The 12,786-nt window shown below is 40.7% G+C and overlaps 1 protein-coding gene across 1 annotated transcript in view; it reads left to right on the forward strand.

Annotated features, from left to right (window-relative positions):
* Positions 1-868: 868 nt before the first annotated feature.
* The window catches only part of mllt10 (MLLT10 histone lysine methyltransferase DOT1L cofactor), a 41,129-nt gene continuing 29,211 nt past the window's right edge, over positions 869-12,786 (forward strand). The window contains exons 1-6 of the mRNA XM_070927969.1: positions 869-1,174; positions 4,447-4,526; positions 6,769-6,823; positions 9,440-9,549; positions 9,673-9,776; positions 10,174-10,267. Of these exons, the coding sequence (XP_070784070.1) occupies positions 1,012-1,174; positions 4,447-4,526; positions 6,769-6,823; positions 9,440-9,549; positions 9,673-9,776; positions 10,174-10,267 (606 nt within the window). The 5' untranslated portion in view covers positions 869-1,011. The remainder of the gene's footprint in view (positions 1,175-4,446; positions 4,527-6,768; positions 6,824-9,439; positions 9,550-9,672; positions 9,777-10,173; positions 10,268-12,786) is intronic.

Below are 12,786 nucleotides of genomic sequence, written 5' to 3' on the forward strand. Positions count from 1 at the left end.
TATTGATTGTTCTACCAATTAGTTTCTTGATTAATCAGTTAATTGTTTAGTCTATAAAATCAGTCCAATGCAGAGAGGGTTCAACATGCTCACCTTAATTTTATTTTTATAAAACATCAAAAAATAAAATGTTTATTAAAATGTTTTGTTTTGTCCAACATCAGTCCAAAACCCCAACAGAATAAACAAATACTACATGATATAAAACAGAGCAAAAGCTGCAAATCTTCACATTTGAGAAGTTCAAACCTGAGATAGATTTGTATTTTGCTTAAAAATTACTTATTTGATAAATCAGTTATCAAACTTGATTTCACTGATCATTTCAGTTCTAAATTTAGCTATTATGTAAAATAATCAAACATGATCCTCATACTGAAAGTAAAACCTCTGATCTTTAATCTGGAATCCCGAACCTGTGTCTTTTTAATGTAGTTCTGCTCTATGCATCACAAACTCATCTTAGTCCACTCAGCAGATCAAGAATGCCTGCTGTAAACAAACACATAAACAACACTCACAACAGTTTTCTAAACACCGTGCTTTTAACGTTTGCTGAACGTGGTAGATCTCTGTCAGTAATGCACCACATCATTGCCTACCTCCATGTTGCTACAGTGTCGACAGTGAGCCGAGTAAACTGAAGTCTCTTCGCTACAAACTTTTCAAACCTTCTCGGCCATGTGGAACCAAAATGGAACGTTACCGTCGGCGATCCAATCATATCCGTCTTTTACTTCCTGTCAGATGTCACGCACAGACACGCGCCTTGCGTCATTACGCATTTCCTGTTCTCTACGAAGTCCCCCCTCTTCTCCTCACCGTCGCGCCGTGAAGTGGATGTTTTGGTGAAAAAATACGGTGTCGAAAAGGGACGTAAACACGTTTAATACATGACATTTCGACCTAGTGGGTCCTAAAGCGGCATTGCAGGGGAAAGAGAGGCGTCTTCGGCGAAGGTTTCTGTTTATCTGTACATCGTATTCTTCCGCATGTCCGCTTTCTTCGTAGATGGTCTCCGGCGAGCGTTGTCTGGCGGCGGACTACGAGTTCTCGACGAATAATATGAAGGAGATGATCGGTGGTTGCTGTGTTTGCTCTGACGAGAGAGGCTGGGCGGAAAACCCGCTGGTGTACTGCGACGGACACGGCTGCAACGTCGCTGTGCATCAAGGTAAGCTGTGCTGTTAGCTCGGCTAGGAGTTAGCCGTTAGCTTACAGGCTAGTTAGCGTTGTCTTGTTGCAAGGTTATGGAGCGCCCCGTATGGAGCCACTTCCTCGCTTGCTCCCACCAAGGCCAGGCTGAGGTCAGGCTCAACTCATGCAACAGGGCAGTCCACTGCGTTGGCAGCTAACTAACCGCTATGGACGATAGTTGGCAGCTGCTTTATGAATACGTTTCTGGCTGCAAGTCGTGCTATTTTTTTTTTCATCCCTGTCAGAAGCTGTCATGTGGGATATTGAGAAGGAGGGATGCTCTCATCTTGTCAAAAGGTGTAAACTTGCGCGGAAAGCTTTCATCGAGGACTTCAAAATATGTGATTCGGCTCACTGACTTCGAAAAAGTAGTCCAAACTGCCTTTGCTGTGGAGGGGATGCTGTTATTTATGTTGTGAGTCCAATATTGGGAACAGTTCAAGCAGCAAAACGGGGATTTCTAAGGGCTACATGCTAGCTTCTAGTGTAGTGACAGTGATGTTGTGCTGCCAAGCCAGTGCTCACCCGACATGACTCAGATGATGACGTCCAGTGTTTACAAATTTAACAGCTGGCCATGTGTCCATTTGGCAAACTCGCACAGAGGGACACTGAAAACTATTTGAAATGTCAGCAACTCTGAGCTCATGCAGATGCATTTCAGTGTATTTGCACTTGTAACACGGGTCTGTTTGTAACAATTTGTTAAGAGTGTTTTGACTGCGAAGTAGGCCTGACAGGACCATGTCTGTAAATAAACTAACAGCCAAACTGTAACATACATGGCAGCACTCAGCACATCTAGTCAAATGTTAAATATATTTGCTGCAATGGAGTATGGAATGTTTCGCTTACATCAAAATTATAACATTTCTTTGGTTTAATAATTAGACATGCATCACATTGTATAATTCATATATGCATAATGCCTTGCTGAGACACATACTTGATTATGGTTGGAAGGACACACATGCAACATGGCTTAAAAGCCACAGGATTTTGATTCAGACAATCAACAGTGCCCTGTCATTTCATGCATTACCATGTCCAGATCTGCCACTGTTATGACAGCGTCTGTCTAAATTAAGTGTTTGCCAGATAAAATGCACTACAGTAGCAAGCCTGTTAAGCCTGTTAATAACTTGTATTAAAAGAAAATGTCAAATCTTGTACACCTAATTGAGACCAGGAATGCTTAACTGAGACTGAGAGAGTGTTCAAATTTTACACTACATAATAATACTGTAGGCTATATACTAATACTAATGTTAAGAGAACATTTTGGAAGATACTGTATGAAGCGTAAGAGGTTGTAATATTGTACTGCAAAGCACAAAAACAATGCAAGGCAATCAGCCAAGACTGATGTCTCAAATATCCTCAATTTCAAATGTGAAATTATTGTAAATAGGGAGTAAAGTATTTTTTATTTTCTGTCACTGTTTTATTTTTTCCATTTCCATTACATGTTGTAGTGTGGGACAAAAGTATCCATCAACAACGTTTTTAGTTTTAATCATGGCATTTGGAAGCATACTTAGTTTTGTCATTTTTCCTATGTGAATGTACATACAGGGTTATTATATATTGTATTAAACTGGGGAATAGCTTGGGTTCATCGACCTATACCTAGTGAGTATGATTGTGTCCTACACAGGATGCAATTACCTTACAGTAACAAGCACAATCTTTAACATTTTTATGATGAATAAAACATGTCTCCTGTGTGTTTGAGTGCTCCTCTGAATCTTAGAGAAAAGCTTTGAATAACAACAAAGCTAGAATATACTGTATGTGGCATCAGTTAGCACGGCCACAAATAATGCAAGCTTTTAAGTGATTGGATCAGCCAGCCATAATTCTTATAAATGAATCGCATGTGCAGAATATCCTAACTAGGGCTGTCCAGAGCAAAGATATTCCTTGTTGACTAGTAGTTGTTTGTTCAAGCCATTAGTTGGCTAGTTGTCGCACTTTATGATATTAATTTCATTATTCAAATATAGATTTTTCGGGGAGTCAGAAAATGGTTTGAGTTCCTGGGCAGAGAAAGAATGTTATAAGTAACTGTGAACACTGTGCTACATTACAATGCACAGCTCCCGAATGGAGTTTGAGGTGGTTGTGTTTTTTCTGCGACTAACTGACCAATGAAAACTTGATCGACTAAGATTCTTCTCATCGACAGTTTGGTCGACTATTAGGGGGCAGTCCTAGTCCTAACCCACTGGTACTTGATGTTTTATCTGAATGTCTGGTCGTCAGTTTCTTCATTTGAACTCGGTAACCTTTGGGTGTTTTGTTCTGAGAAATCTGGATTATAGTTGTTTATTCCATTGGATTATGGGCTCTGGTCAGATTGGGGATAATCTGAAAATGTGTAGAGGTAGGCTATTTAGGTTACTGCTGAAGCATTTAGGGTAGCACCGCCTGTACTGCAACTTCAAGTCTGAGTCGTATAAGCATCAGTGAAATCGGGTTATAACTCAAGGTGAAAGTGTGTTTTAAAGTTGCAGTCCATCTTGTAAATCATATTATTTGCTAATGCGGTATCAAAATATTAAGAATTGACAGAACTTTGTAGAATATATGAAAGTTAAGAGACATCAATAGCAACCGAGTCCTCTCCGGCCTTGTGGCACTGTCCTTGCAGCATCCACGCAGCCCAGAGTAAAATAAAAATGTAACTTCTACCTGCCATTGAGAGTGTAATAGCTCATATAATCTCTGACAACTTTTCTTTTACCTGTTTCATAGAAATGTGTGAAGGAGGTCAAGTAAAGATTGTGTTGAATTGATTGCAGTCCCATCATGTGTGGTGCAACAAGCTTGGCAACGTTAACATAAAGCAAACAATCATCACTGACCCCTACGTGTGTTGACATTAACAATGCATTACCAGTGATTCTGCCATTGTCCCAGGGGTTTAAATATTTTGTTGCGCTGGCAAATTATGTCAGCTGTCAGTAGAGTGATGTAAAACAACAGCATTGCGGTCAGCAGTTTGTCAAATCAAAACACAGTTCAGTTCTGCGTTCAGACCAGTTTAGTCACAAGTTTGTCTTCTGGCACATGTAGAAAAATAGTTGGAAGTGAAGATAGTGTGATATTTGTAAAGATGTTATCAAGAGTCATCAAGTTTGATGTGTTTTTTTTTATCACTGTGTAAATGTATTCTGTGGTATAAAATGTGGTCTTTTGTAGTGGTTGTGATGACTTACTTTAATGCCCCCCTCTGTCTCTCTTCAGCCTGCTATGGCATCGTGCAGGTGCCCACTGGTCCTTGGTTCTGCAGAAAGTGTGAATCTCAGGAGAGAGCAGCCCGTGTGGTGAGTCTCACAATCCATCTATCCATTCATCATTTATGTGTGAACTCCTGGAATAACAGGACTGTCTGTCTGACTGGCAAAGATGGTGGACCTCATGCTCTTGAACAGTGCTATCATTTATAGATGTGCCAAGAAAATAGTGCCAGGTTTTGTCATGTGTCCGTTCAAAGGGTTTAAATAACACAATGCATGTAGCAAACACTGTTTGTAATAGTATTGTGCTGATGAGAAAATGCCTTTGAGTTGGTTTTGAAAGTGAGTTGTTATGTGAGGAAACACAAAGCAAACTTAGTTCCCAATATTTGTTTGCAGCCTACACGGCAGGGCTGCATGATAACGGAACAAAACATATCATGTTGCGACATAAAAAGATTTAGAAAAATAAAATCTTACTATGAGCTTACATGTATTAAATAATACAGTACAGTAAACAGTAAATGTATTGCCCAGCCTTACTGTATGACTTACTGGATATATGTGGTTCACCACAGTGTCACAGTTCAGATGTTTTGTAAACTGTCAGTTACAGAATGCAGAATTAACTTTATAGAGCCTTCCTTTGGTTTTCCTTTAAACCAAGGAACCTAAGAAGGAGTTGCACTAAATGACACTATTTATCACTGAATAATAGTATCATTATTTAACTCACTAGTGAGACTTGAACACTTGCTTGTGTTGTTTGTGTTGTCTGATCTTAATTTCTCTATAATGCTTGGCAGAAGCTGAAGTATCAAAGGCATTGTAACCAGAGAAATTATATTACCAATTATCAAATTCATTTTAATCCTGATTGAAAAGCTCTGTAAAAGATGATCATAAATGCTGTTTGAGTGTGGCCGGTTTATCAAGCGTACCAAATGGCATGTAAACATTATGTGATCTAGTCTGCATCATAACCGCACATGAAAATGTTGCTGCCCAGGCAGGAACGCAGCCCTGGAAAACACTGCATTTCCAACAATTGCTGCAGGACCTGTGAACTGGGCCAAAGAGTTTCCATATTTACGTGTTCTTTTTGCGAAACTGGAACGACTTGCTGAGTTTCAACTTAATATGACCTCGGCAAACTCCTAAGGACCTGTCGAGATTTTGTCAGGGCAAGATTTACTTGCGTAGTTGTTGATACAGGTGCTAGGAATGATCTGCCTACTTGCTGTATTCATGTGTGTGCACAGGGCAAAGTTTCTCTAGCAGAAATTCAGCGCGATAACTAGGTTTTCCTCTAACTTCTTAACCTGAGAAATCAGGTTTCTCATTTACAAGGCGTTTAATAAATGAGTTAAGGGCAGAAATCCGACATTAACAAGGTCACTTAAGTACATATAAATGCTTTGAATGTTGCTATTCTGTCAAGCAGTGGCCAAATGTACAAAATCTTAACATCGGAGCTGATGCGTAAAGTGTTTAACAGCCAAACTTCAGTTTCCGTGAAGGAATCTGTGTACAAACGTTTGTCCAGCATTCCAGGCTGTGCAACTGACAAATACAAAATATGAGTGAGATGTTCTTTTAAAGATGATAAAAATATACTCGTTAAAAAGGAGCTGGCAAAGTTAAAAGGCATTTATAATTGGTAAAATCAGTGATTGTCTTCATGAAAATGAAAAACACATGTAATCAGCCTCCTTCAAAGCATTATTTTAATGGAAGAGAAATAAATAATGACCAATGATCCTTATTTTTCAATCTCAAATTTGCATCTATCGCCTTAATTGAACTGGGTGGTCTGAATCAAATTGACCTGTTGAGTGGATCTCCTATGATTCGTTTAGTCTTTTAAAGATTTATTGGGGAAAGGTATTTACACGTTTGAACGGTTTTATGAGATGAAGAAGAAAGTGAAAGTTAATCTTGTCTGTATTGTTTCTATTGTCTGTAACGTATTTCTGTTCTGTTACAAATGACACACACTGTGCTCTTTGTGGCTGAGACCTGAAGATGAGCAAGACCAGCTTATTTGGGAGTTGAGGAAGAGTTGAATTGTCAAGCTCAGAGCAGCAGAAATGATTGCCTGAGGACTTGTACTTGCTGATACACACACCCACTTGCAGAAAGAAACAACCTTAGGTGGCAGATAGTGAGGGTGTTTTTCCGGGGAGTTTCCGGCCTCGTGCCCAAGTCAGGGCTGCTTGCTGGTTTATCTCACCTATGGACGTATTTGTCACACTTCTGTGTTTACCTCACTCTAAGTAGATGAGGTTGACCGGTTGTTTCTGACCTGGTGTTTCTTCTTTACCCTCAGAGATGTGAGCTGTGTCCCCACAAAGATGGAGCCCTCAAGAGGACAGACAACGGAGGTAGAATCCCTCTTAGCTGCATCCACACACACACACACACACACACACACACACACACACACACACACACACACATCTGTGGTGAGCCTCTTGTGTATTTTGTATTAATTGCATGTCACCGGCAAGTTTAAGGGGTGTGAGCGTGCTGAGAGAGTTATGTTGCTGTTTGTTGTGTGTGCTGCCGCTCTCTACCGTCCTTGCCAGTCCATGTTTTATGAGTGTGTGTGTGTGTGTGTGTGTGTGTGTGTGTGTGTGTGTGTGTGTTTATGAGGGGGCGGGCCAGGATGGGTATAGTGCATGGCCTGTGAGGAGTCTCCTCTCTGGGTTCATTGGGAGGTCAGCTTGGTGGAGACTGTAAATATTCTGTGTGTGTGTGTGTGTGTGTGTGTGTGTGTGTGTGTGTGTGTGTGTGTGTGTGTGTGTGTTTGAGTCAGTCAGAGAGAGAGGCACAGCTGTGGGATTGTGTCCAGGCCTGCAGGGAGGCATCAGGACAACACTAACACACACCGTTTTACTACTTTCTCTTTTATTTTACCCTTCCCATGACCCCTCTCTCCCTCTCTTTTTTCCTCACATTTTTCTCTCACCATCACTTTCCCCTACCGTCCATTTCTCTGCTCTTGTCAGTTCCTCTTCACTTGTTGATCCGTGTGGTAGTGGCTGTTATTTCAGGTGGGACAGTAATGAAGCAGAGCAAAGGTATTAGTCTGAACTGGGTATTTGATCCAGCATCTTAACATAAAGAAGACAGAGAAGAAAGGAAAGATGTAGAGAGAGACAGAAAGTAAGTTTACAGCTGCTTCTTCTGTCCTCTTTGTTTTGTCTTCTTTAGTTATAGATACCCAAAAATATTGGTGCTCTCATCATAGCTGAAGTTTAAAGATGATAACAATGTTGATCTGTTACATCAATATTTTTAAGGGGTTTTGATGGAAACAAGTACACTAGAAACTCCGCAACAGGTTCACTTCCTACAGATCAGAACTAAGCTACAGAATTACCTGCTACAGAAAGTACAACATAAATTTAAGTTAGTCCTGCTTTTTTACCTGCTGTTGGTGTCATGGTTTTACTGTGGTTTACCACAGAAGCTCATAAAGTCATTATCAAGAACTGACAGCCTTTAGCCTTGTTTGTTGTTTATTTGAAATCATAACACACTTTAGATTTGTTATCAACAACATTTAAGCTCATTGCCCCAACACATTGGACTTTGATAACTTTTTGAAGTATGGGATGTTTGTAAAGAGATGCTTTATTGGGTTTTTGGGGGGTAAAAGTGTGAATGCTTAGTTTGAAGAGGAAGGCTGTGCCGTTTTTATAGTCCTGTTTTATAGGCCTCTTCCAGATTCTTGGAGGGACTTCAAAACAACAACATGCCCCCATTTTACACCCGCTGCCTCCCCTCCGTCCCGCCCTCTGCCCTCCTCCCCCTGTCCCACTCACCAGGTCAAAGGCAGGTCAGGGGTTCAACTGTAAGTTTAAGCCTGTTTTTGTTTCCGCTATGTGGAAAAACAGACACCTCCAGTGTGGCAGGAGACTCCCACCTCTCTTTGACCTCCTGCTGACCTCCTTCTGCTCCTCCTCAGCTTGTCGTCAATTCTGCGGCCACTCCACCAGGCCCCACTGTCATTCTACAGCCCACCCCCCCCCCAGTTTGGCTCCTTCACTGACAGGCAGCTGTGTGTGTAAACGGCTAACTGGATAGATTAACTACCAGTACCACTACCAACATTTACACTTCAGCATTTCAAAGTCGAACTACATTTTTAATGTTTAATATGTGAATGTAACTAAAACTGCATATTAATGATGGGTCCACACCACATGTAGGTTGTTTATCCCTCTTGGTTTGGGCCCAAGAAGTATATCCATTATTGCCTTTTGCTCTGGTCCTTTTTAGGTTCACATTGACAACTATCCAAAGTTTCATGGACTGACAAGGAACACATTCAAACGACTGTTTTTGAGTTGTGCTGCACTTCATTTAGCATTAAAGCTTTGTTTTATTTCCACTAATAGCCACAAAGAGCTCAGAAGTAAACACCTGAACATGAGCACTCGTCAAAACTGTACAGGCCCTTATGGAGTTTCACTACACTGTGCAGATAGAGTCAGAGGAGATGAGATATCATGTAGTGCAACATGATGGTTGAGAAGGGGACCATCATCGGCTGCCTTGGTTTGGCTGTTTGTTCCGCACCACAGTTCAAAAGGCAGCGTGCCCACCAACTCAAATAAACCTGACCAAACACACACACAGAGTAGTGTGTAAGTAAGCTGTGGTATGAGTTACAACTCTAATGAATGGGCGGGAAGAGGGTGTTTTTTTTTGTTTTTTTTTTACCCGGCTGATAACTTTTTGTAGACGATGTGTGGAGCAGTGTTGTATTCTTCATGTTACTCCAGGCAGGTTACCATGTCCCTCCTGCCTGAAATTTCCAACACAGAGTTTTGCCACACAAACTTGCAACCAACAAATCAATTGAGTGCAACAAACATCAATTCTGCTCACTTTTATTACTATTCAAAACCTTAGCCGGTGGTTCTTTGACACTACCGTTAGCTGTCACATATGTGCAGAGGCTGATGGCTTTTTTCTGTGTGTCTTAACAGGCTGGGCCCATGTGGTTTGTGCCCTTTACATACCTGAAGTGGAATTCGCCAACGTCTCAACTATGGAGCCCATAGTACTCCAGTCTGTGCCACATGACCGCTACAACAAGGTAACAACATTTATCTACACATTTAGGCATGTCACAAAATCCCATGTACAATATAATTATAAGAAACCTAGTCTCTTTTTGAATTAATATGGTTCTCTTAACTGTGTGTATTTGTGTTTGTAGACATGCTATATCTGTGAAGACCAGGGCAGAGAGAGTAAAGCAGCCTCTGGAGCCTGTATGACCTGCAACAAACATGGCTGCAGGCAGGCCTTTCATGTCACATGGTGAGACCCATTCACATCACATTAACCTCATGAAGACAAAGAAGGAGATTGTTTCTTCAGTTCTTCGCTCAAACCCAAGTAAAGATTTGATATACTGTTGAGTATTGTAATAGGAAAGCCTTTGAGATTCTGTGGATATTAAGATTTTCATGCATTCCAGTGGTTAAGAGCGTAAAATGGAATATATATATGATAATAACATGTTTGTTATGTAATGTTAATACGACCAACATGAGACAACACAGCCTGGTTTAAAGTGGTCAAACCTGGATTTTTCTTTTTTTCTGTTTCCTTGTGTATAAATCATACTGTTTAATGTTCAGCACTTGTTGGTGCTATGATACTATTGTGCTACAATGTGGAAAAGTTCAGTCCTTTACACTGCTCTCTGCCACAGTGCCCAGTTTGCGGGGTTGTTATGTGAGGAACAAGGATCGGACGCAGACAATGTCAAGTACTGTGGATATTGCAAATACCACCACAGCAAATTGGTAAGTGTCATATTTCAGACAACATGTCTTTTGATGCTCTAAACCACAACTTTACACATCTCTAGACAGTATGTCATTCCTCTTAACTGAAAAATGTATTTGTAGCCTTAACCTATTTCTGCTTTTGTATGGACAAATTATTTTTTTTGTCTTTTGATTTTATATTAAGTTTAAGATGATTAATCATTGACTGTACCTGTTAACTGAGGAGAAAGCTTGTGTTTTTGTAAATAAGGGTTATAAATTCACAATTCTGCATTTGTCCATGGTACATAACTAGTCTTGCTTAGGAGCTTATATTAGACTCATGCATACACAGTCTTTCCCCCAGAACTGAGCATTGACTTTAAGAGTGAAAGCACCTCTGAGTCTGAAAGACTGGTGTGTGTGTGTATTGAGGGCTTGCAGCAGCCACAGTGTTTGTTGCATATGACTGTATGTATATGCATGGGAGAGTCTTGAAGGTTGCGTGTCTATTAACAACTTGGATCAGGATTTATGTGGTTTTTTTGTTCCACTAACTACAAGCACGGATGACTATGTAGACATAACACACACACATTGGTTTACCTGTAACACAGTGAGAATTACCTTTCATCTTGTGAATGACTTTGCACCTGTCTGCTGCCACAGAGAGATGATCTACCATCACTTCTTTTTTTCTTCTTTCTCTACCTCCCTTAGTTTTTCTCATCACTGTCCTCCTCAATACTACTCTACTCTTTCCACCTCACCATCTTTTTCCCAATCTTTGCTCTGTTTTCTGTGTCTCTTTCCTGCTCAGCCCTCTCCCTCCTTCAGTCAGCTTCCGGTCTCTGTTGGCCTCTGCCCCTTTTCCCTCCATCTATCTTTCTCCCCCATATGCTTCCTCTTTCACTGGACCAATGAATCCATCCCCCACTGCTTGCCTCTCTTCCACCTGTCCATCTACCCATTTCCATCTACTCTTATTCCTCCTCCCTTCCTGATACCTCTAATCTCTCTAACAGTGGCCCACCGTACCCTCCACTCCCTTGTGTATTGCTACTAAGCCCAGAGTGGGAACAGCAGGTTGGGTTTGCAGGTGCTGGGTGGGGTCCTCTGAGCCTGGTTTTTACTGTTAAGGTCAAACAAGGCTAATCAGGCTTAATCATTACTTATGTATTTGAAATTCTTTGGAAAATAACATTTCAGTGATTTATTTCTTTTCTTATTTGGTCATCAGGTGTAGTAGTAGCTTTTGTGCTGCTCTACAGAAATTGGACACATGGTTTCAATAAAGGTTTGGTGCTGTTAGAGAAGCTTTTTCTAGACAGTATAGAAATACAAAGTGTGAGTGATTAATATGATTTAAAGAGCATAAAGATTAACCTAAAGAAGACAGAAAAACTCTTTAGTCTGTACATTTGTTTGACATACAATTGGCATTCACTCCTAAATGACGGATTAATGATTTCTTATCCATGATCGCAGTCCTGCCTCATCTGTTGTAGCCTGTTCGCCTTGCTCGGACAATGCAACCAGCATAATGCAAACCTGACAGGTGGATAGCTGGCCATTGTCAAGGCATGTCAACACACAAATTCAACAACTGGATATGCGGAGGAAGTGTGTTCCTAGCACACACATTCTCTGAAGGGACGTCCTGTTGTGTTGCAGATTTTGTTCCACCTCGCCAATAGTTAGCAACCTATCACAAAGTATACATATGTATGTATGTACACACTCTGCATCAGTTGGGGGGGAGGGGCGCAAATATGAAAAGCAGGAGTGTGACTTGATTGTTATGATTTCTGGAACAGTGGTAGGACAGGAACACAGGACAGGCGTTATCGTGTCCACGTGCGCGCACACACACACACACACACACACACACACACACACACACACACACACACATTTTGTAATGTTAACAAATAGATGATAGAAATACTCATGCTGTTATATTGATCGTGTATGAATGGCTTTGGATGCCAGGGCATAATGTCATTAAAATGGGATTGTATGGATGACAGGGATGTATGAGAGGGAATCAATGATGAGGACAGCAATGTTGAGTGGGTTTCATAAAATACCACTTGATGGATGATTACGGCATGTTAGCAACATATGGTATTTAACTGGACTCAGTCAGTAGCAAAATCTAATTTCAAACTCAGATTATCATTGTTTAGTCTGGACTACAGTGACATTTCTTATTTTGTATTTTTCGAGTGTAAATGCACTTGTGGTTGCATCAGCTTTACTTTTCCAATCATCTAGCAGTCTACAATGGGTGCTGCTGGCACACAGCTGCATTTGGTGTCAGGCATCTTCTGTGACGGTGATTTGCAAACCTTTTTGCATAACTTTCTGTCACTAGCTGTTCTTCCAAAGCAACAGGTCTTCAGTTTTTTTTAAGCTTGTTATTTAAGGTTGAAGTATTTAAGACGAGGTTTTAGTGTTCTTCTGTAGGAGCAGTAAATTATGAACTATTGAGTACGTGATAACTTACAGTATGTCAGCGTGGAAATCCAGATTTAGTCTTTTAAAAGGAAAGA

Source organism: Enoplosus armatus, chromosome 21 (assembly GCF_043641665.1).
Source record: "Enoplosus armatus isolate fEnoArm2 chromosome 21, fEnoArm2.hap1, whole genome shotgun sequence".
NCBI classification, from domain to species: Eukaryota; Metazoa; Chordata; class Actinopteri; order Centrarchiformes; family Enoplosidae; genus Enoplosus; species Enoplosus armatus.